Consider the following 25,369-nt stretch of genomic DNA (forward strand, 5'->3'; position numbering starts at 1 on the left):
TTGCCGTTTTTCAAAAATTAACATATTTTTTAAGTTCATATATTTCATCAAAACATGAGTTAATTTTATTCAAAATTTACAGACATAATTTTGAACTGTCAAAAATAAAAAAAAAAAATTAAAAAAGTTTTTGAAAAAATTTTTTTTTAAGTTTTTGAAAAAAAAATTTTAATTTTAATTTTTTTAACTTGCAATTTTTTTTGATTTTTTTTTTCTCGACACTTAACAAAATTTTTAAATTTCCAATAGCTATTTAAGATAACCATACTTTGAACTACAAGAGCAAGTACGTGCGACCCCAGTCGTGCATTTTATTTAATTTGGGATGCCACCATTTTGTCAAAAATCAAAATTTTGACTATTCCTTCGTTCACTAACTGTATTCATCTATTTCTAAAACCGAATGTTTTGGTTTTTTTTTATATTAAATAATTTGGTTCAGAGATATCTTGCTCATCGCCAGACACCTTTTTGAAAAAGTCCTCTAGGAGATCTACTACAAAAATAACGGAACTCAATATTTTTGTAAATACATCGCGAATTCTTAAAATACATTAATTTCGCTATATGTCCATTTATTGTCTGTATTTTTTTAAATAGAAAGCCTCTTCACAAAAAATTCACGAAAAAGCACGATTTTTCGCACTCACTTAACTGCTATAGATATATACGATGCGTCATTTAGCCTTGATCTGTGGAATATCAAAACACTTCCAACGATATTTAATTTTGCACATTATTGTCAATAGTTTAGTAGTTATAAGGGAAAAAATGTGTTCGTAACCCTTGTTTCTTTAAAAAAAAATCATGCAAATTTATTTCTAGATTTTCACCGATTACTTTTTCTAATCCAAAAAAAAATCACCGGTTACCACTGATGATATCATGCTTGGGGCATTTCGACAGATTTAACTTTCTTAAGTTTCATCAAGTTCAAGATTTTTACTGGAAATTGATATTTGCCTTCTCCTCTACACCAGAAACACACATGAATTAAATTTCCCAAAAATTCTATCAAGCATTTCAACATACTCAAAATCTCAAGTGCACCTGTAAACACAAACTAAATAAACATTTACATCGAACTCTCTTATACCAACCCTCTCCACATAATATAAAATTTCCAATCAAACATCATAAACGTTCTAAAATATCACAAGACACTCTAAATATTTTCAATGATATTTGCTTTTCCAGAAACACAAAATCAATAAATTGTCAAGTTGCCATCAGGTAAACTTTTCTCAAAAATTTGCTCTCTACATTCATCTCGTACATGTCTTATAGAATGTTTATAGTGTCATCTATTGGGAAAACGAAACGATATTGCGATTGTTTCTTAAAAGTTATGGTGGTCTTTTCAGTTTGATGAGTGTGTTGTTTGTCCAATAAACTTGATGAAACGACTATTTCTATCCAATTTATCTTTTAGATTTTGGATGCAGCAGAGCGTTAAACTTATTGGAAGCTTCTCTCGCCCTTCTTCACTCTAAATATTAATCAAAGGCAGTTGGTTGGTTTTCAAGTTGATGGTTTGGGCTTGTTTATACCACCCGCAATAGCCTTTGGCTAGGTTTCTATTGAAAATTCCTTAAATGATAAATTAACCCTCCGTTCGCATCGTTGTTTTCTTGTTGTTTGGTCCTTTTTTTTCTGCGTCAATTCTGTGTTTAACCAACTGGAAATTGTAAATATTAATATTTTTCATAGAAAAATTGTTTATGTTTCTCTCATTACACTTTTGCCCTAGCCCCAAAACAATGAAAAAAAGACTCTATATGTTTTCAGCCCAGTCCATCAACCCACCATTTAAAGGGTCCCATCAATCTCATCAAACCAAAAAAAAAAAGGAAGAAGAAAAAAGACCCTTATCGAAAGTAAATTCGAGAGTGTTTCTAATTTGTGAAGCCTCACGCACCACCAGCAAAAGCGTTTTTTTTATTTTTACGATTTTACTTCTTTCTTCCCACTAAAACCCTGCCGTGATTATAAGAGAAGATTTCTGCTGCACCAGGAGGCGATAGAAAAGCGTTTTACGACTTTTTAAAATTGTCATTAAATTCGCCGTAAAAAAAAAAGGAAGAAAACGTGAACCCAACTTCCAGAATGATGTGAGTTCGGGGAGACGTCCTGTGGGCTGATTAATATCGTTGATGGAAAACTCAGGCTCCCATTTTCATTCCCATTCTAATTTAGTTTATTTTTTTATTTCTTTTTTTGGGGCTTACTATAAAGACGAAAGAATTGCAAGCAAAGGCATCCTTTTTTTTTCTTTTACTTTTTTTTTTTTTTGCTTAGAAAAAGGAAGTCAAAATGATGAACTCGTTAAATTAAAGAAAAGCAAATGTCATCCTATCTTTTCGTATACCTCAAGGACACAAAACGTAGAGGTAGGTACTTTTCCTCACTCTACTCGTGTTTGGTGTATTAGAAAAAAGCAAAGCACTGAAAGAAGGACCAACAAGAAAGAAAAAAAAAACAGATTTAATTAAATGGAAAAAAGGAAGAAGAAGAAAAAAAATAGAAATCCTTAACCTGCATAAATTTTTGAAATGCAAATTTTACGCCTTTACGACGCACTCAAAACCAGCAGGCAGTATTCTAAGGTATAACGAGTATAACGAGGCTTATGCAGGATGTTTTCTATATGATGAGATGCCGCTCATAGACTTTCTTTTGTATTATTTTTTTTTTTTTATGATTTCATCTTTTTTTTTTTTTTCTTTTAGATTCCTTATTCCGATCTAGCTCAGTTGGAGCTGCTTTTATATGTATGTTCTATAGTCGTTTTGTTTTATTTTTTAACCATATTTGAATGTGAGATGTGGTGCACCATCGCACAGGATGAGGAGAAATATAAATTAAGTATAAAGAGCAATAAGCATCAAATTTACAATGCTTTTTTGCATAAAAATGAAAGAGGTTTTTTTTTAGTGTTTGACTGTTTGTTTTTTTTTTTTTTTGTTTAGAAATAAATTTTGAAAGGCTTTATTGTAGGTAAAGACTTAATACAAAATATCCTTTTCTATTACCTATGTGGTATATTCTAATAACACTGGTCAACAAGGTTTTTGCCACAAGAACCAAAATATACTTTTCTAGTAGTTTTTGGGGTGCTGAATCGGAATCTGAAGACAGAAAAGTTTGATTGGCCTTCGTTTTTGAAATATTACCGTTAGAAAATGTCAAAAAACGTAATTTTGGCTGTTTTCGAGGTTATGTTTTTATGTGAAGTAATTCATTATGAATAAATTTGTAACGTTGCCTATAAGAGCAACAAAAAATGTTTAAATCTTTCCGATATCTCTTTTATTGACCGAGATATTTAAAATTTAAGTAGCGGTCTTTGAATCAGAAACCACACTGGACAACCAAATTAAGCTTTTTTTGCCACAAGAATCAAAATATACTTTTCTAAAGCTTTTTGGGTTGTTGAACTCGAATTAACAGTCAGAAAAATTCTATTAGCCTTCGTTCTTAAAATATTACCGTTATAAAATGCAAAAAAGGTTTTTTTTATAACGGTTATAATTCAAGAACGGAGGCTAATAGAATTTTTCCGATTGCGGATTTGAATTCAGCAACTCGAAAACCTTCAGAAAAGTATATTTTGGTTCTTGTGGCAAAAATTCTGAGACCAGTGACTTATACTTTAAATTAAGTTTAGTTTCTCTTTGGCATATTAAATGAAACTTAAGTTATATCGAGCAATAAAAGAGATATCGGGAAAATTTAAAAGTTTTTGAAAGAAGAATATATGTTGTTATAATAACCGTTACAAATTTTTTTATAATGAATTACCCCACATAAAAACAGAATCTCGAAAACAGCCAAAATGACGTTTTTAGCATTTTATAACGGTAATATTTAAAAAAACGGAGGCCAATCAAATTTTTCTGACTTCAGATTCGGATTCAGCACCCCAAAAACTACTAGAAAAGTATATTTTGGTTCTTGTGGCAAAAAAAAAAGTAAAATTTTGTTGACCATTGTAATTCAAAGGAAGACTAAATTTTTCTGTATGGCTTCTTGAATATAACATTATAAACATGTGCATGTGCAAAAATAGTCAAAAAAAAAAACAAAACTCTAAACAAATTCAATAAAACCAAAACTGCAAAAAGGAATTAAAAAAAAAGAGAAAAACGAAGCAATTTTTAATTTTTAGCAAAATATCAAATTTTTGACTGCGGCATATCCTTGGCTTATCCCTTATTAACATTATATGCAGTAATTTGGGACATGATTTAACACATTTTTTCACTCAACAAATATGGTGAGTAAACTTATATAGATCAATGATAATTAAAATAATTTTTTTTTTATTGTAGGCTTAAAGTCAGTTTTATTTAATTGTTATCTTTTATTTTTTTGCGCAACGTTTCAGGGATAGTTATCCCCTTCATCAGGCCTTTAAGTAAAAATTTTAAATAATTAATAAAATTTATAAAAGTCAAACTTGGAAAACTTACAAAATATAAACAATATTATTTGATGAAAACAAAATAATTTATGATTTTTACAAAATAAGCAAAATATTTAAAATGGAAAATTTCGATAACGGAATATTATTAAAAATTCAACTTTATTTACTGCTAAAAATTACAAACTCAAATTTTGGGTAAAATAATCATTTATCGGTTCATAAACGGGTAGATCACAAGAGAATACATTCTTTTTGTTAAAGGTTTTACAAGTACTACCTATTCGTCTACTGAAAAATAAATCACCTCACTTATCATTTTATATTGGTTGTTACTTTTAAAAAAAGTTTGGATATATTTTACTCAGCATGAAGCTTTTCTACGTGCTCATGTGGCAAACCAAAAAAAATAATGATTTTTACACTTGAAAAAATATATGTAGGTATTTTGTGGCTTTTAAGGTGAAATAAAAAAATCTTAAACTTGCAGCGCAGTGTCCATACCATACATTTTCCAAATTATAAATTAAAAAGGTAACTGGGGTGTATGAGTACTATTTTTTTGTTCCTTTTTTTTCTAAAAACTAATGAAACTAGTTGCATATGTAACCAACTATAGTTGGGATAGTGAAAATAAATGTTGTTTTAGCCTTGGCTAACCTTGGGAAAACAAACTACGGTTTTAAACTAACGATTTTTTTTTTTCACAAAAAAGAAAATATAATTTTGTTCGGTTTCTGATATGAAAAATAGTTTTTTATTGTATCTTTTGAAAAAATGGTGGAATAAAGATAAAAAAAATTAGACTATCCTAGGCTAACGTTGGGCAAACGAACCACAGTGCAAAACTAATAATCTTGGGCAATTAAACCAAATTGAAAAAAATTAACATTTGGGGGTGTCAACTTCACATATCCCACAAAAAGAGACTTTCTGTTGAAATAAAAAATAAAATGCACGACTGGGTTAAAGTTGCTTAAGTTTTTAAGACTTTTTATATAGAAATTTGGAAAAAAAAATAAAATTCGTTTTAAAAAAAAAAATAAATAAAATCTGAAATTAAATTAAGTTTTGATTGATATATCATCATGCATTTAAAAAAAAAAATTTCAAAATCGTTAGAGCCGTTTTTTAAAAAACTAATTTTTTATAAATAATTTTTTCAGAAAAAAGTTTTAAAATAAAATTGGTATGCCATTTTGTAGAAATCACTAATCAACATCTAAAAACAAAATTTTAAAAAAATTCAATGTCCCGTTTTCGAAAATTTGATTTTTCAAAAAAAAATTTCAAATTTTTTTTAAAAATCCAAAAATTATTTTTTTGGAAATTTTATTTTTGGTTTATATTTAAATTATATAAATTCTTCTTCACAAAAAGTTCCGTTGAAATCGAATAAGCAGATTCGGAGATAATCGAATTTGAAAAAAAACCGGTTCTATGGCAGGTACCGTTAATAATGATTTAAAAAATTTTTTTTCATTGAAATATAGACCTTAGCTTAAAACTAACATTTGAATTTTTTAAACAAAATTGTTGGAGCCGTTTTCGAGATATTTCAATTTTACTAAAATCGGTATATGACAAGTACCGTTATTTTTGGTCCAAAAAAATTAATTCCAAAAACTTCTCTGGAGAGTCGCCAAATAACGCTACATACCAAGTTTGACATTAATCGGTCCATCCGTTTAGGCTGTAGCTCCTTATACAGACAGACAGACAGACGGACTTCCGGGACCCACTTTTTTGGCATTGTCTACCATCGTAATGTTATGGAAAAATGTTATCTCACCTTTTTTTTGTACGAATGCATAACTTGATATATAGTACCTATATCGCAAGTAAAAATAATATTTTTAGAACGGTTTATTAACGGAAGGTATCTTCCATAGAACCGCGTTCTTTATTTTCTGACATTCCACTTAACGGACAAGGGATCGATTGGATCTCAGCGTATGACGGAAAGTGATCGTAGGAGGGAAAAAAATGATTTCATGATTTCTGGAAAAATTACCCTTTTTTTTGAAAAATGTTGTCTACAAATTATTTGTAGATATTCCCTGTTGTATAGATTACTTAAAGGTTTACAATACTGATTTAGATCATTTGTATAAAAATATATGTATATTTTTTTTCTTTTTTTTTTTCTTTAACAATAATAGTTGGATATTAATAAATTGTGTAAAATTTTCACAGTGAAAATTGAAAATATATGTTCTTATGTTTCAAGTGAGCTTTAATTTTTCTTAAAGCAAAATAATTAACTTTTTGATTAAAAAAATTTTGTTTAAAAATTTACCTAATTTTCAATCAAAAAAGGTGATGAAAGCGTTTTTCAGTTTTGAAAATTTTATAAAAATATTTTTTTGCTCAAACTCTTTCCCTATCATTTATATAGGAAAAGAAATAAATTCATTTAAAAATGAGGAGAAGCCCAGGAAAGCTTTTTTTTATAGCTCAAACTCAGAATTAGGTACCCCTACACACCTATAAAGCAAGTCGTTATAATAATGTTTATGACGTAGCCCCGAAATTCGGTCTATTTTGATTTTGCTAATATCTGTTTGCTTATTTTTCTGAAATAAAATACCTATAGAATGAAAAAATGCCATGAAATATGTTCGATGAAAATTTTCCTAATTTACCTTTTTCTAAAGGGCTTTGTTTTTTGTTTGTTTATTTGTAAGATTTTTTTTTTTTTAATTTTTTTACAAGGTTCTAACGTGACCATGACCACTGATTTTCGAACATACCAAAAAAAAAAAAATTAAAACCCAAAAAATGACAAAACTCATCGAATAAATCATTTTATCATGAAAAGTCTAACAGAATACAACACATCTAAAAAAAAAAAAATTGCTGACCTAGTCTTTTTTTTGTTATACCAAACACTGAACACCGTACAGAACAGACATTTTCCAATATATGAGTTTGGCTTCATCAAATGCCAACGTCACTTAATATATTATAACTTTTAGCCAACAAAAAAAAAAAAAGAAAACCGAACGAAGATGACTTACAAAATGTTATATTTTCCCCCTTTAGACCGGAAATGAATTTTCTCCCGTCAAATTTTTTTCTTCATCTTCTTACAATGAAAAAGAAGAAGGCTCCGAAAAAAAAAAGTGTTTTGTAAGGAAGATGAAGAAAAAAAAAAAAGAACCAGGATGAAGGAAGAAAAAAAAAACACCACAATTCTTGCAGAATTTTAATTTATGTGACTGGGAGAAGAAGAAGATATTCAGTAGTTCTTCTCTCACCGACACGAAAAACGAAGAATACGGAAGGTCGACAGCCCAGACAGGATATAGAGAAAATATCCACACCAAGGATAAAATGCCTCCTTGGAGCCATCATAAATTCATATTTTTTCCATCTCTCCTGTGCGTCGTCGTCGCCCTCTCACATTTTTTTGTTTGTCAAAAAAATGTTATAAAAAAAAATCACGGCGCAAAGTGTTTTGTTTCCGGTGGAATCTTTTCAATCTCAAAAGAAATGCAATACACAAACAAGCAAAGTATAGCAGACAGACAGCCTCAGCCAAGAGACTTTTGTTGTTGATCTCCTGTCTGACTTTTTGAATCCACAATACTTACAAAAAAACAAAAACGAAAGAAGAAACGAACCCGCATGAATTCATGGACCTTGCAGGTATAAACAACCTGATGTAAGTCCTTCTCGAAGCTTTTTTAATTGAAAAATCTTATGTAAAATTCTGCTCATGAGTTCGTTCAAAAACCTACGAGAGATGGGAAAAAGTGCTCCCAAAAGGTTCTCGTTCCCATGCGATATTGTTCTCCCAGAGGGCGCTAGCTACATCTTTGCAGTGCGGCTTTGTTTCATTTAAAAGGATTTTCCCTCGAACTGCCAGATAAAAGTTGTGGTAGGTACTCAAACCCTCCCCCCCCCTAACTTTTTACCTGTTCTACTGCTTAACAACATCATCAATTCGAAAATTGTTTGTGCAAATGCAATTTCCTGTAATAACAGTTCACCACGACCATTACCAACATCGCCATTACCACAAAAACAGAGCCAAAATCTTTATTGTATACGGTATTTTGATAACGGAACTCATTTTGAAACGTCCGTCGAGTCGAGTCGGTCGAGAGAACACACAAAAAAAAACACACAGAAAAGGAAAGCGAGAGCAGGCACTTTAGCTTGAAGCTTTTGAGAGGAGTTTTCGTTCGTTTCCTTTTGGTATAACCTATATGAAGGTACAAATGCTGCTGCTGCTTTGAACAGTGATGGTTTGTACCCACTTTGCGGACGGTATAAGCATTGTTTGTCGTTTCACCTGCATTGCTATAAAATTGCCTGCAGGACCTTTACACAGAGTGAATAGTGGTAAAATTACTCAGAAATCCTGCAATGTAAAGAGGACGCAAGCCTTATTTAAGCTCCGAAATAAATCCATCTTTGAACTTAGTGCCAGATCCATTCAACCGCTTTTTAGCAACAATCCTCTCTCCTCTCTCTCCAATCATCATCAGCCCCTCAAGCTCCTGAACAAAAGGAGCACTCGGGAACAAGAGCCAGCTTTTACCAAAGTCCATTTCACAATAATTCACTGTTATGTGAGAGAAAGGCGATTGCCCATGATCCTTTTTTTGGTTTTATATAAATGTGATGATGGGAGTGAGAGGGTTTTTGTGCAAGCGGGTAATGGTGCCTGGGTAATGGTAAGTATTTCGGGCAACATCAAATGAATGCAGATGCTTGGGATAAGCTTTATACTCTGCTTGCTGCTGCTGCTGCTACTGCTACTGCCTCCCTGACCCCAAATGAACAATGGAAAAGGTGGTTGCTGTGTTTTACTCTTCATCGTCCTTTTTTTTTCATTTTCATTCATTCTTCTTTTCTTGTGTTCAAATAATGGTTGAAATAGTATTTTGGATATAACCCCCCCGTCCTATTCACATATATGTATTTGTGTCCTGAGTCCAGGGTCCTTATTTTGGTTCATGGGAAAAAAGGGACTAACGGTATGGTAAATTGAAAATTTTATGGATTTCGAAAGGATAATAAGGATGAAATTACCCAGCGAGAGCACTTGATATTCTGGTGTTCTATTATATGCATAAAATAAGGATCTATTTTATATCTATACCTATGTATGTGTTTGTGAGAGAGTTTATATTTTTTGGATCCTCATAGATACGATAAGTTTGGCCGATAATGAGGGTTGTTGTATGGAATACGAGACTATTTATCAAAAGTTTAACTACTCCTGCTTAGTCAGTAACTTTTTTTTCGGTTATTGTTGTTGTTGTTTTTGTTTTTTGTGTTGAAGAGGGAGAGAGAAAGGAATGGTATCAAAGCTTTTACGAGATGGATAAAACGGTTCGACAATAAAATAAATAGTTTTGAAGGCAATTTAAATTGGATTCTAATGCGTATTAGGGGATTTTTCAAAATAAAAAAAAAAAAAAAAAACGAAACAAACAAACTCATAAACTTAAGGATCAAAAAGGATTCAGAAGAAAGATGATGAAGATCTATTTGATACATATAGGAAGTTGGTGCTTAATGATAAATATATTAACTTAAAATATTTAAAGTTGAGTACTTCACCATGATTTAGTCCTTGCTGTACATAAAAAAAAAAAATTGTTCATAACATTTTCCTCTAGAGGGCGCTAAATTAAAATTTATTGATATTCTATGTCCATCGGACAAATAAAGCGTTTCTATCGATACCTCATTTTACGAATTAGGAAAAGTAGTTTAGAATCTGTGAACGTAGATATATACTTGTACATTGTTGGTACAACTATAAACTATTTTGGTCACAAAATAAAGTATAATATCTGATTTCTTGTATAAAAATTAATTTTTTAGAAAAAAAATTTTGTCAATCGTTAGAACCGATGTTTTTTTTTAAATAATTTTTATAGATACAAATTTTCAAACATAAATAAATAATTTATTAAGACTTAAAAATTAAATTTGAAAATATTTCACTGTCCCGTTTTCAAAAAATAGGTTTTTCAACAAAAAAAATTTGAAATACATATGTTTATAAAAATCTAATAATGTATTTTTAGGTGCCGTTAAAACGCTTTTTAATTTTTTTTTTTTAAATCCGGTTAAACGAGATATACAGAAAAAAGCGTTTTATGGCAGGTACTATTAATAACGGTACAAAGAATATATATTTTTTTCACACAAAATTTTAATAAAAATCGTGAGAGCCGTTTTCGAAAAAAAAACTTTTCTATTTCCTTTATATGACAGTTATCTACCATTATTTTTTGTCCTTAACAAAATTTTCAATTTCTCCTCTATGGAATAAGCCAAAACTCTTTAATACCAAGTTTGAAGAAAATCGCTCCAGTAGTTTAGGCTGTAGTTCGAGGTATATGTACATATACAGTAGGATGTGTCACTTTTGTATGGCCGAAGAAAAGTACTCTAATTTCTGCAATGTAAAAGTGGTCAAAAGTTTTATTAGGGTCTATAGCCCAGGGTCAATAATTTTTGAAACCAAAAAAAAAAAATCATAGTAGGATGAAACCCATTTGAAAAGGAAGTGAATAGGATAAAAATTAAAGGAAAAATAAATTACGGGCGAGCCGAGTTCGGGAAGTTGTAGGGTTGAGTTTTTAATGGTAAAAAAATGGTACCTATATCTCGATTTTCGGAAAAACTACAAGTCCTATGGAAAAAAGTTATATGGTAAAGTTGTAGGTAACAAAAAGATCTACAACTTATGTTTTACAACTTTTTCACATAACCTCAAAATTTATGTTAAAAATTAAAAAAAAACCGAGTTTTTGGTTTTTTAATTTTATCTTTTTTAAAAAAATGTTTTTTTTTCTACGAAATTTGGTGAAAATCTACCTTATTATGTCCCAAATACACAGTAATTTATTTGATTTAAAATATTTATTTTTTGACCCTATATTAACTTAATATAAAAAAAACCCTAATTTTCAATCGAAAATTCACGTGTCAAAATAAAAGCTTTTTTTAAAAAATCGGTGGGTATTTTGTTTTTTTAAATCTCTACTTTCTGATGGTGTAAACAAAAATTTACATTAGTATACCATAGTACATGTTCTCGGAGAATGCAAAAAATGAAAAAAGGTTTTTTTTTTTATTATTTTCAATTTTGGCCTTCTTATTAAAATTTGCACTTTAATTGCTCAAAACCCGTAAGATTTTATGTTACATTGATTAATGTTACGATTTTTGAGTAATTGAAGTGTAAATTTTAATTAAAATTTGCATTCTCCATCATCCTAATGCCATGTCTGATTGTTATCTCGAGTTTGATTTATTTTAAATGTTACTCATACACCATAGTGACCGTTTATGTTAAAACTTTAAAAAATTGATTGAAAAAAATCTATTGCCCATTAAATAATGAAACTATGTGAATTTTGATACAGCTAAAAGTTTAGAAAGTTGGAAACTTGAATTTTTGCAAGTGAACTAAGCTTACGAATTCTATTTTTGACCACATAAAATTTTCATTATTAATCTGTATGGATTTAAAATGGTATAAAAAAAAAAAAAAACTAATTGGCCCATGGGGGGATCGAACCCAAGACCTTCGCGTTATTAGCACGACGCTCTAACCAACTGAGCTAATGGGCCAGATGTTACCAGATGTGAATTTTAAAATCGCGAAATAAGCATTATTTCATTGAAAATTTTATTTGCAATAAAAACAAATATAAGGATGATTTCACCAAATGCGTGACGAATTAATCTATTTCCTAGGTATATTTCTATTTTTTCTCAAATGCATTTAATGAATAATTGCCTAGGTCGAATGGTTTTCCAATAGGAAAGTGAACAGTCTAGTTGGACTTTTATAAACATCTTTTTTCACTGCCAATGGATTGGAAATAAATAAAACAGACTTCTTAACTTTGATACAAAAAAGTCGATTTATTTTTTTTAGCATAATTTTTATCAAATCTAGTTATTTGAACATATTCATAAGCATACACATCAAAATAACCAATAAAACATTGTTTTTATTTAAAAATATTCTTATATTTCAACATGACTCAGAAACTATCAGCTAATGGTAATCAAATCTAATTTTATTCAATTATTTCGTACTTTTTTCATTTTCCATACCCAACAACTTTATTATGTTTGTTCAGTTCCACGTGGCATAAAAATAGCATCATGATGCTCTGATCAAGCACCAGCCACTCGAAACTTTTTTTTACCAAATGATTTTACAACTGCCCGGCTAGCTCAGTCGGTAGAGCATGAGACTCTTAATCTCAGGGTCGTGGGTTCGAGCCCCACGTTGGGCGAATAATTTTTTTTTTTTTTTACTGTTCAATTTCCTGATTGTAATAAATCAACTTTATAATAATTTTATTTTTTTTAAATATACAAATAAATTAAAAGGGTCAACAATTAAAAGAGAAGAAAAAAATAATCATTCAATCAGGTTGACTTCCCCCTTTTGTTCTGTAAAAGACAACAACAAAAAACCCTTTTTTTTGTACTCGAGTGCGCTCACCTCATTTGTCATCTGAGAGATTCTTCGTTTTGGCCCCCAACCCGAGTACCGGAAGTAAGATTGTTCTCCTCTTGAATAACTTTATAATGAGACAACGAAATGGGGGGGGGGGGGGGGGGTAGGGGAGATATCATCAATCGGCTTGAGAAGGTATAGAAATATATGCGCAATATTTATGCTCCCTACTGCTGAAAGCCTATTTAATGTGTGACCGCAATAATTCATTGCTGGAACCGAATTAATTACTTGCACATTTTCCATTTGTGAATGTGGTTGACCGCAAAGCCGCCCCCCTCTCTCACAGTCTGTCTGTTTGGGTTGACGTAGTGGCAAAGTCATCATATAACCTATAAGCCTACCTACATGTCAGGTTGAAGTTGGATATTAAAAAAAAGGTAACATTGGTCTCCATCTCCATGTTAACCACCTCCGCCACCCCATTTGCCTTTTGTGGAGTGGGAGAGGATGTTGTTGTAATGACATTGTCTGGTATGAGATGATAATTGGATTTTGCTATGCGTAATGATAAACAGATGATGACTATGAGACACACGCAGAGGGATGAGGTGGAATAAAATATATTTGTATTAATGTGTAAGCCTATTCTATTCATAGCTATATAGAATTTGATATGGAAGAGTGGCGGTGAACTGGCAGCGCTTTTGGTTAGATGACCAAAATAGTATGCTAATTAATTCAAACCACAAGTTTACATATATATTTTCTATCTATAAAAGATGGTATTATGTGAATAGGTTAGGTAGATAACTATGTACCTATCATTTCGATCAAGGGTATGAGTTCGGTTGAGGTTAAAGGGTTGAGAAATATAAGTTGGAGTGACGTTTTTAGTGGATTTAAAGGGATGCTTTTAAATTTTAAACCTGGATGATGGAGTTTGGGTTAGGTGTCATACTCCTTCTATCTTGTTAGACACATTATTTAATCTTTTGAGTGACGTATGAATCTTATATTTCAAATTTTAATATAAAAGTAAGGGATACTTCACTTCATGTAGGTACAGCTGAGACTTATTTACATAACGAATTTCATCTGTCATCTCGATTTCATCTCGATTTTTTCAACTTTTTAGTGGTAAAAGTAAGTACCTAAATTCAAATTGTCATCTCATCACAGATCAAATGGTTTAATTTTTTTATCAGCAAAAAATTTGTTTAACAATTTTTTAAAACTTTAATTTAAACGATCACTCTGGCGTATGAGTAATATTTTTCATCTACCAACAACTTAAACTGAAAATATAAAAAAATGTATGGCGAATTTTTATGTTTGACTTGCTTTCATCATTTAAAGAACCTCCAAGAAAAATTATTATTCATTCGAAAGATCACACAATTATAATTGTAAGCTTCCAAAGCTTGAATATTCAAAAATATATTTTGACACCCTCTGCCCAACTGGCCCATTAGCTCAGTTGGTTAGAGCGTCGTGCTAATAACGCGAAGGTCGTGGGTTCGATCCCCCCATGGGCCAAGATAGTTTTTTTAAATACCGCATTTACTTTGAATTTCTAGAAATGTGATGAAAAAATAGTTGTGTTTAAAACACGTGTGCAATGAGCTTCATGTGTTGTGTTTCATGAAATTGTTCATCACATTTTGGAACATGTTTTTTGATCCTTCTTTTTGAGGACAAATCAAGAGGATTGGCACACAAATAAGAAACAATGAATGCAAATTTAAATGTTTTTAGAAATTGAATAAAATTGAAAGAAATAAAAACAAGAATAAATGAAAAAACTATAATAATATAATATGCATAGTTTTTTTAACATAGAAAAAGATTTTTGATACACATTTATAGATAAGAGAAATACCTTTTATTTGATAAAAAGATTATTTTTGTACATCCCTTATTATGCATTCTACGATTAATTGTTTGAAAAAGTAGCTGAAATCTTGATTTTGAAATCCGAAACTTCAAAGTCCAATATCTCTAAAACCCCAACAACGATTTTGAAAATATTTTACCCACGTAATGTGCTTATTATCACCTTTCATTTGATACCAATTTCATTAGTGAACACACTGGGCCCAATCCATATTGAAAAATCAACTATCTCCTTTATTTCAATAAAAAAAAACATTGCAAAAAAAATTGTTTTATTTTATATTTTAAAATTAATCGAATCTGGTACTCTCCCGGCCATACATCCTACAATTGTTACAGTTTTCACAATGTTGTGTAACAGTTTTTGAAAAATTTACTCTTAGATTGGCATTTTTTTTACCATTCGAAAAATCAATGTAATTCTTTGCATTAACCATAACCAGTGCCCAAAAGAAAAAGCCTAAGAATAAATTTCTCATCCACAAAATACTTCAAAAATGTTATTAAAAGTAAAAGAAGGTAATCAATGAAAAAAAACTCAATGCAAGATATAAGTGCATTAAATACATATATATTTTCACAATATTCGTCAAATTTCAATACTACCCCAAGTTCGCTATTTTTTCAAACATATTCAAACATTTTTGCCATTATGTTAGTCAAAAATTAAATTTTAAGATTTTCTTCAATATTCATTATCTGAAGGTGAACACTTTACATTCGTCCTTTAACATCAAAACAAATATTTTGTATTTTACCAAAACCAAATTTTCTGATTGTCAAACATTTTAGAGCAATTTTTTACTAAAAACCATTATTATTGTTTAAGGACAACAATGATCAATTTTTTACCAAATTTTATTTTATTAAAAAATATTGAGATAATATGTGGCTTTTTTAACTTATTAATTTTATTTTTTATTTCAAATGAATGCAATAATGCCGTTAGCATTTCGCAATTTCATATTGCCTTCTCGAAACAACGTGGCCCATTAGCTCAGTTGGTTAGAGCGTCGTGCTAATAACGCGAAGGTCGTGGGTTCGATCCCCCCATGGGCCAGTTCTTTTTTTATACCAATAATTATACCATTTAATTTAATTTTCCTTGTAGATAAATTAATTGTTGTTGAATAACTTTGGTGGACCAAAATTAACAATAAAAAAACTGAGCTACTTTGTCACGAACTGGTATAAACTCGTACAATGTTCAAAAAATAATATGAAAGATTGATTACCTAAACAAACTTTTTTATTAGTTAAGTTTAGTACCTATTCAGTCTTTGAAAAATAAAATTTTTCTATGACTACGGAGAAAATCTGCTTATAATGTATTTCAAGGAAAAACCGAAGATTTTTCTGTACATTTTCATATATTTAACAAGATTTGTTTCTTTAATTCTGAAATATAACATAAGTGAAATCTAATAAAGTTTTTTGAACAACATACCACGAAGGTTAATAGATTTTCTGAAACAAAACTTTCTTCGGGCCACACAAAACGTCGATGGTGATTCTGTCTGTCTGTACGTGACGTTCGTTTTTTTTTCTTTAAGTTCTTATGAGATAAAGTTTGTTTTCGTTGAAGATGAATGATGTCCTCGACCCAATAAATAACTAGGTATAGAAATTACTTTAAATGAGAAAGTCTAAAATTATGACTTAAAATAACGTGGATTTGTCTGTACGTGACGGTAGAATGCATCTTATCTGAATTTTGTTTGGAATTTTGAATGTTTTTCTGTATTCTCAAAAAGTTTTTTGTTTTTTCATTGCACAGAGCAAATAACTGTATACTAATCTACCGTTATCACTTTGGCAAATAATTTTTCCCACCACCCGTGATCATCTGGCCCATTAGCTCAGTTGGTTAGAGCGTCGTGCTAATAACGCGAAGGTCGTGGGTTCGATCCCCCCATGGGCCAACAATTTTTTTATACCAATAAATTGTACCATTTAATTTAACTTTCTTTGTAAATGAAATAAAATAAGGAAATTGTTGGAACACTTTTATTTAAATATTTATAAGATATTAAGAATTTGGTGGGCCAACATTAACAAAAAAAACTGTCACGAACTGGTATAAGCTCGTGAAATGTTCAAAAAATAATATGAAAGAATGATTAAACAAACTTTTTTATTAGTTAAGTTTAGTACTCAGTTTTCAGTTTTTGAAAAATATAAATTTATCTGTGACTACCGAAAAAATTCCACTAAAAAATTAAGATTTTTCTGTACCATATATTTTACAAGAATTGTGTCTTTAATTCCGAAATATAATAAAGAGGAGGCTTACAATGATTTTTGAACATCATAACACCAAGGTTTATAAATTTTCTGAAACACAAATTTCTTTGGCCCACACAAAACGTCGATGGTGATTCTGTCTGTCTGTACGTGACGTTTCTTTATTTTTGTTTAAGTGCTTATGAAATGAAGTTTGTTTTCGTTGAGGATGAATGATGTCCTCGACAAATAATATTCAACTATAGGAATTACTTTTAATGAGACAGTCTAAAATTATGACATGAAATAACGTATATTTGTCTGTACGTGACGCTAGAATTTTTCTTATATGAATTTTGTTTGAACACAACAAATAACTGTACTAATCTACCGTTATCACTTCGGCAAATAACTTTTCCCATATGTGATCATCTGGCCCATTAGCTCAGTTGGTTAGAGCGTCGTGCTAATAACGCGAAGGTCGTGGGTTCGATCCCCCCATGGGCCATGAAAATATTTTTTTTGTCCCTTTTTTTTTAATTTTACTTCCGCCTTGAAAATGTATATATTTTTCCAACTTTTACCAATTTCTATTTAATATTTCCCCATTCTCATGTATTGGTTTATCCAAATGATGCACTTTTATCGCTATCGCACAAAAACACACAGCGACATTATTATATGAGCGATTTTATTTGGCCATAAAAAGGTATCCATATAAGAACCTCCTAACAAGCATATCCATTGAACAGCATGTAACAGTCATTTGGAGTTTATTTTTATTTTTTTGTTTAATATCTTCCTGGCCTCCAATATAGCTAGTCCTTGTCTATGGATCTAGGATGTTGTGACTCTATTTCTATTTTTTTTTGTAAACGACATATCGGAAACAACTTAAACCAGGCAACTTGTATACCTTCTATATTCCATGGCATAGCTCAGTGTGACTCTGTTTGGACCAAAACTACCGCATGGCTAATTGAATCCTCGAACACCGCAAGATCAAAACCTCATTGAATTTTATGACAACATACGACAACGATGACGACATCGCAATGGTTTGACAGTGTGCAGAGCACAAAGTCGTGGCTGGCTGCAAAATTAAACTTTCCGTCGAATCGGGGCTGCGCAGCGATAAAGTGATATAAAATTTTACGATTATTATTTTCGATTGCTAGATACGCTTCCTTGAGCCTTAACTGTTAGTTTTGGCTTCGACACAACAACTGGCTCTGACAGTGGCACAAAGTAGGTGATTTTTGTACACATTTTGTCTGCGCCATCAGCAGCAGCGAGGTAGCAAGAGCAAAGCGATTGAATGTCGTAGTTGTATGAGGCACGTCATAAATGTTGTAAGTGATTAAAATGACAATACAAACGAGGGGGTGATGGGATGGGGGAGTCAATATGAGGCGGCAAAAAGGACATGTGAATATAAATTTTTCAAGAGAAGGTTACGTCTAGGATTGTATTGTAAACAAAATGGACCCTCCCGCATATCCGTTTTACTGTTTTTTTTTTTTTTTGTAGAACTCAATTCGTCGTTTCTTTTGTTGGGAATATGTCTGTTAGATGTCGTTTTGGTTGTCATTTTTGTCGACTGAGGTTTTATGCTTTTCTAATTTCCATTGTTTGGCCTAAAATATATTGGGGCTTCTCGTATATTTTTTGGGGTTCATAGAGACTAGGCGTCGCATATAGGCAAAAAAGTGATGACACTGTCTCGCGTCCCCATTCTGTCTGTAAAATGGCAACCCTCTGTGTACACACATGCTCGTATACATTTGTTTTTAATGCTTTTTATGTCATTTGGGTACAAATTTTTATCGGTGCTCGTAATATTTTCTTTTTTTTTTTTGTAGTTTTTTTTCGGTGTTCTTTTTTTTGCGCTCAATTGTGTTTTAGTATGAATTGGAAGAAGATATATAAATAAATGGGTTTTATTTCTTGACGTCTGACAGCTACAAAAAAAAAAAAATGAAATCAGATATAACACCAACAAAAGCAATATGGGTTTTATTAACATCGAATTTAATTCACACGTTCAATGCATGTTTACTCTAAGGAACTACGCATGAAACAGGCTATAAATTACTTTCTTTAAAGCTTCTATAAGACTTCTTTAAAAGTTATTTATAAAAATCAAAAGTAAATTTTGTTTAATGAAAATACGATTGAAAATTGAAAGACTTAATTAAAAACTTCCTTAATATTTCAATAAGACTTCTATAAAATTCTGTAATAAAAACTTTTTATATTTTGCTTGCTTGTTTTTGAAAACGAAAAGAGGATAAAAATTAGAACACCTTAAAAATATTTTTTTGAAACTTCTATAAAACTTCTATAAAATTTTTGTTACAAGGATCAAAAATTTTCCCTGTTTGATTTTGCAAACAAAAATACGGATTATATATTTTATTTGTTTTTTATGTTGAACTTTATATGTAATTATTTTATTTATTACCTTCTTTGTTTTGCTTCTTTTAGTTCAGATTATTAAAAACGCATCTTTTTACTTTAGAAAATTATTTATTTTTTTGCCTATATATTTCGAGGTCTTACTTGCCTCATCTTCAGGGTCTAAAAATTACAATATGCGTTTTAATAAATTATATTAACAAATAATTTGAAATAAAAAATAAATTACCATTGAAATATTTTTGAAAAAATATGAACAATTTTCTAAAAAGTTATTTCGACATTTAAAACAATTGAAAAATCAAACATTAATTTTAATAAAAATTAAAAATTTTTTTTAAAGTATTGTTCAAAAAATATTTTAGAAAGTTTAAATTTAGTTACTTTGAACATTTCTATTAACTATAAGGTTATAATAAGTGTTTGTATAATCCTTTTTATCGGTTTTATAGTTACATACGATTTGTTCATTTTTAATAATTTGGTTTACTTCTTGAATTTGTAATTTTAATTTATTTCTTTCAAACTTTAGAATTTTTGCCCCATCAAAATCAAACGAATGTCCATATTGTTTCACATGTTCAGCCAAAGCAGCAACATTTTTTGTATTTGAGCCCTCTATAACTTTTTTGCATTCATTTTTGTGTTGGTCAATTCTCGAGCCTAATTTCTGGATAGTCTCTCCAACATATAATTTAGTGCAATCATTGCATTTGATAGAGTAAACTACTCCACTATTATCAATTTTGTTAATTTTCTTTTTAGTATTAACGAAAAATTTTGAATTTTGGTTTGTTGGTTTCATTGCTAATTTAACCTCAGGTACAAAATATTGGCAAACTTTAGATATTGACTCACTTAATTTAGGAATATATTGTTTAGAAGAATAAATGTATCTATTATTACTTGTTAATTTATCACACGATCGGTCATTATTATTAGATAAGAAACTATAATTACTTAAGTTAAAACGTTGAGGTGCATCAGTTTTTGCTTTGAAATTATCGCTTTTAACAGAAGAAATAAGTTTATCAATTATTTTAACTGGATAATTATTTTTTGATAATATATTTTTGATTTTTATTAAATTATTATTCCAAAAAGACTTATGGCTAAAAGTAAATACTTTTCGAATAAAGTTTTTAACCATATTAAATTTCATTTGAATTGGATGTGCAGAGTAATAGTTTAATAAACGGTTTGAAGCTATTGGCTTATGATACCAATTAGTCATTATTTGGCCATCATTATTTCTTTTAACTGTAACATCCAAATAATTAATTTCGTTTGTCAAAATATCTTCTGATTCGTAAGTGAATGTTATATCTTTGTCAAAAGATTCTAGGGCTGTTTTAACCATATCGATTTTATTTCTTGGAATGGATGTCAAGTGGTCATCTACGTAGGCCATCCAAAACTGTGGGTTAAAATCCTATACTTGTCGAATGGGTTTTGGATGAAGTAATTCTTCAAGCCTTAGAAAAACTTGATTTTAACCCACAGTTTTGGATGGCCTACGTAGATGACCACTTGACATCCATTCCAAGAAATAAAATCGATATGGTTAAAACAGCCCTAGAATCTTTTGACAAAGATATAACATTCACTTACGAATCAGAAGATATTTTGACAAACGAAATTAATTATTTGGATGTTACAGTTAAAAGAAATAATGATGGCCAAATAATGACTAATTGGTATCATAAGCCAATAGCTTCAAACCGTTTATTAAACTATTACTCTGCACATCCAATTCAAATGAAATTTAATATGGTTAAAAACTTTATTCGAAAAGTATTTACTTTTAGCCATAAGTCTTTTTGGAATAATAATTTAATAAAAATCAAAAATATATTATCAAAAAATAATTATCCAGTTAAAATAATTGATAAACTTATTTCTTCTGTTAAAAGCGATAATTTCAAAGCAAAAACTGATGCACCTCAACGTTTTAACTTAAGTAATTATAGTTTCTTATCTAATAATAATGACCGATCGTGTGATAAATTAACAAGTAATAATAGATACATTTATTCTTCTAAACAATATATTCCTAAATTAAGTGAGTCAATATCTAAAGTTTGCCAATATTTTGTACCTGAGGTTAAATTAGCAATGAAACCAACAAACCAAAATTCAAAATTTTTCGTTAATACTAAAAAGAAAATTAACAAAATTGATAATAGTGGAGTAGTTTACTCTATCAAATGCAATGATTGCACTAAATTATATGTTGGAGAGACTATCCAGAAATTAGGCTCGAGAATTGACCAACACAAAAATGAATGCAAAAAAGTTATAGAGGGCTCAAATACAAAAAATGTTGCTGCTTTGGCTGAACATGTGAAACAATATGGACATTCGTTTGATTTTGATGGGGCAAAAATTCTAAAGTTTGAAAGAAATAAATTAAAATTACAAATTCAAGAAGTAAACCAAATTATTAAAAATGAACAAATCGTATGTAACTATAAAACCGATAAAAAGGATTATACAAACACTTATTATAACCTTATAGTTAATAGAAATGTTCAAAGTAACTAAATTTAAACTTTCTAAAATATTTTTTGAACAATACTTTAAAAAAAATTTTTAATTTTTATTAAAATTAATGTTTGATTTTTCAATTGTTTTAAATGTCGAAATAACTTTTTAGAAAATTGTTCATATTTTTTCAAAAATATTTCAATGGTAATTTATTTTTTATTTCAAATTATTTGTTAATATAATTTATTAAAACGCATATTGTAATTTTTAGACCCTGAAGATGAGGCAAGTAAGACCTCGAAATATATAGGCAAAAAAATAAATAATTTTCTAAAGTAAAAAGATGCGTTTTTAATAATCTGAACTAAAAGAAGCAAAACAAAGAAGGTAATAAATAAAAAAATACGGATAGTTGGAAAACTTTTTAAAAATTTCCTTAAAGCTTCTATGCGACTTCTTTAATTTTTTTTTTAAATAAAAACCATATATATTAAGCCCGCTCGTTTTTGCAAATGAAAATATGAATACAAATCAGAAAACTGTTAAAAAAAACTTCTATAAAGCGTCTATAAACCTTCCTTCAAAATTCTCTTGTAAGAATCATACATGTTTTGCCTTTTTGTTTTGTAATGAAAAATTTGATTAAAAATTAGAAAATTTCTTAAAAGCTTCTTTAAGACTTGTTTAAAAATTCTTTTTTAAAAATTATAAATTTTTAGCCTTCTATTTTTAGCAATTAATGGATATAGAAATACAAATTTGGACTTTATAGTAAATTTCTTTAAAGCTTCTTTAAGACTTTTTGTAATTTTTTTTTATTAAATCATACCTTTTAAGTCCGCTTTTTTGTAAAGGAAAATACAACTTTCTTTGAAACTTCTATAAGACTTTTATTTTTCAAACAAAAATACGGACAGTTGGAAAACATTTCAAAAATTTCTTTATAGCTTCTATACGACTTCTTTAAATTTTTTTTATAAGAACTTTTTATTTTTAGCCCGTTTGTTTTTGCAAATGAAAATATGAATACAAATTAGAAAACTCTTAAAAAAAACCTCTTTAATAATTCTCTACATTTTTCAACTCCTTGTTTTGTAAGGAAAAATATGATTAAAAATTATAACACATTAAGAACATTTATAGCTTCTTTAAGACTTCTTTAAAAATATTTTTAATAAAATCATATATTTTCGTATGTTGTTTTTTGCAAACAAAGTCAGAATGAAAATTAGAATATCTTAAATATACTTTCTTTAAAGCTGCTATAAAACTTCTATAAAGCTTCTATAAAATTTCTTTAATTTTTTTTTAAATAAAAATCATTATTAGCCTGATTAGGGTTTATCTAGCGATTGTACCGCATAAAAACTTAAGTCCGCTACAACTATTAAATAATAACCAGTGTGAAAAAAATTAGTGCTCTTACCTTCAACTCAGTAACCAAATTAAAAAAAATAAAAACGATTAAATGACAAAAAAGTTACTTTTAGAATTGTATAACTTTCTGCACACTCTTCATCTAGCTTAAAAATTGTAATATGATAAAAAAAATCCTGAAAATGATTGCAGTAATTACTCGAAATGCTACTTCTTCCACTGCTTCTGTTATAAACGATGTCAAATGAAATACCAAGCCAAGTCCTGTAAGGAACCTAAAGAAACCCATACCTCTGCGACTCATTGATTGCCTTCGCGCAATCATAATGATGAAAATGACAACCAGAACTCTCTCTCTCAAGGACATTTCTCTGTTACCAAGTAGTATACCTATAATACAACCAGTACCCTATACTTTATAATGAAAACGTAGCATCTTAAAAACCATCATCGTCCTTTCGCGTGTGTCCGTGTCCGTCCGCATGAAAACGATGGACGTTTTCATTTTCATTTTCTATCTACTGATGATGGTGAAGCACTCAATTGAATACAAGATGATTAAGATTTCCACCAAGATGAGGGGTACAAAGGGTGCGAAGAAAAGTAATTTTAAGGATTTCATTTTATTTTAGAATTTTTATTATTTTTTTTTTTATTCGTTCAGGAGTTTTTCAAAAGATTTCAACTGTAAAGGCTTTATTCGCGTTATTTTCCAAATGAATTGCTCTCTACCCAACCGCCCGAATGGAAAAGAGGGGTAAGTAGCAGATAGAAGGAAGTGGACCTGTGTGATGGGAAAGAGGCGAGAGAAAAGATAGGATCTACGAGTTTTAATTGAAATGTGCAATTATTCATTCAGGAGTCATCCTTTCTTCTTCGAGAAAGATTTTTCGTCCTTTTAATTCCCACCTAAAAGATGATGAGTTCCTGTCATCAACGAGCAACGCGCAAACAAAAAGAAAAAAAAATCCTTATATAGAAACAAAAGTGACATAGCAGTCTGCTGTTTTTTTTTGGGTAAATTATGAAAGGACATCATTTTCATTACCCTAACTCTCTACAATCATCATCATCAAGCTGATTACTTAAACGTGCTGGAGTTAGGTAAGATGTAGTCAAGGTTGTGTGTCACCAAGTTTGCTTTAAGTTAACTAACAACAACAGAAAAAAAAGTTCTCAAATTTTCTACCAACAAAAAGAAAAAGGACGAAATGATTTATTTTTCTGATTTAATGAGGTATCGAATTGCGGTTATTGACGTCTTGCTTAGTTTGGGGGAAATAATACTTTTTTCAATTTAATTGGCTCAAGTTGGAAATATCAAGACCTCTCCCGATTGATATCACGAATAAGTTTCTAAGAATAAACAAAAAAAAAAAAAATTGTGATTCGGGTAAAATCGATTGGAATTTCTCTAGAAAAAAGGACAAACAAAAAAAAAAAACTTATTGAACGCAAAGTATTCATCGAAAAATTCTTGGAATTGTTTGTGTTTTTTTTTTTTTTGTTTTGCTTTTTTTTTTCTTGTGAAATAAAATATTTCCATCGAGCACGAATTTAACATTCAGAAGTCAGAAACACTTTGGTAAATTGAGTCGTCAAAATGGGGGACAGTAACAAACAAAGGGACTACGACGAACGACAACGATGAAAACCATCGTGCAATGGTATAGAATTAAAAAAAAAAAAAAAAGGAAACCCTTCCTCTTCATATTAAACACCCCACCCACTTTTTTCCTTGAACTGACAAAAACAGTGGATAAATAAACAAACAAAAATATCAACATAATAAAACATAATACAACAAATAATAAAAAAAAAAAGGTCAACTGATTCGTTCTTCCATTCCAGGATGTACCCGGGATACAGGACTTGAATAAAAAAAAATACAACAAAAAAAAAAAAAGAAAAAACTCAGCAAACAACATAATTTCATTACGTGTTCTCTCTTCCGTAGATAAAGTGAAACATCGCTTCGAATAGCAAAAACAGAATCCTCTGTTTCGACACAGAAAAAATAAAATATACACAGGAAGATGACACAAGGACACAACAGAGCTAAAACAACAACAACTTTGAAAAAAAAGAGCAAATAA

The 25,369-nt window shown here is 29.8% G+C and overlaps 2 protein-coding genes and 6 non-coding genes across 8 annotated transcripts; 6 read left to right on the plus strand and 2 right to left on the minus strand.

The window, feature by feature from the left end:
* Positions 1-11,954: 11,954 nt before the first annotated feature.
* On the minus strand, positions 11,955-12,028 carry Trnai-aau (transfer RNA isoleucine (anticodon AAU)). The gene has a single exon. It is a non-coding gene; the product is annotated as a tRNA-Ile (tRNA).
* A 604-nt stretch (positions 12,029-12,632) lies between these two features.
* Positions 12,633-12,705, plus strand: Trnak-cuu (transfer RNA lysine (anticodon CUU)). Its single transcript has one exon. It is a non-coding gene; the product is annotated as a tRNA-Lys (tRNA).
* A 1,632-nt stretch (positions 12,706-14,337) lies between these two features.
* On the plus strand, positions 14,338-14,411 carry Trnai-aau (transfer RNA isoleucine (anticodon AAU)). The gene has a single exon. It is a non-coding gene; the product is annotated as a tRNA-Ile (tRNA).
* A 1,343-nt stretch (positions 14,412-15,754) lies between these two features.
* Positions 15,755-15,828, plus strand: Trnai-aau (transfer RNA isoleucine (anticodon AAU)). Its single transcript has one exon. It is a non-coding gene; the product is annotated as a tRNA-Ile (tRNA).
* Positions 15,829-16,616: 788 nt separating this feature from the next.
* Positions 16,617-16,690, plus strand: Trnai-aau (transfer RNA isoleucine (anticodon AAU)). Its single transcript has one exon. It is a non-coding gene; the product is annotated as a tRNA-Ile (tRNA).
* A 735-nt stretch (positions 16,691-17,425) lies between these two features.
* On the plus strand, positions 17,426-17,499 carry Trnai-aau (transfer RNA isoleucine (anticodon AAU)). Its single transcript has one exon. It is a non-coding gene; the product is annotated as a tRNA-Ile (tRNA).
* A 1,946-nt stretch (positions 17,500-19,445) lies between these two features.
* Positions 19,446-20,802, minus strand: LOC129919072 (uncharacterized). Its single transcript, XM_055999899.1, has 2 exons — positions 19,639-20,802; positions 19,446-19,571 (listed from the first exon to the last, which is right to left on the minus strand). Exon 1 carries the CDS (start codon positions 20,767-20,769, stop codon positions 19,786-19,788), a length of 984 nt encoding a protein of 327 aa, XP_055855874.1. The 5' UTR covers positions 20,770-20,802; the 3' UTR covers positions 19,446-19,571; positions 19,639-19,785.
* Positions 20,803-20,870: 68 nt separating this feature from the next.
* LOC129919021 (uncharacterized) lies at positions 20,871-22,288 on the plus strand. Its single transcript, XM_055999819.1, has 2 exons — positions 20,871-22,100; positions 22,168-22,288. Exon 1 carries the CDS (start codon positions 20,919-20,921, stop codon positions 21,951-21,953), a length of 1,035 nt encoding a protein of 344 aa, XP_055855794.1. The 5' UTR covers positions 20,871-20,918; the 3' UTR covers positions 21,954-22,100; positions 22,168-22,288.
* Positions 22,289-25,369: the final 3,081 nt, after the last annotated feature.

The sequence above is a fragment of the Episyrphus balteatus genome, chromosome 4, assembly GCF_945859705.1.
Source record: "Episyrphus balteatus chromosome 4, idEpiBalt1.1, whole genome shotgun sequence".
In the NCBI taxonomy this organism is placed as follows: Eukaryota; Metazoa; Arthropoda; class Insecta; order Diptera; family Syrphidae; genus Episyrphus; species Episyrphus balteatus.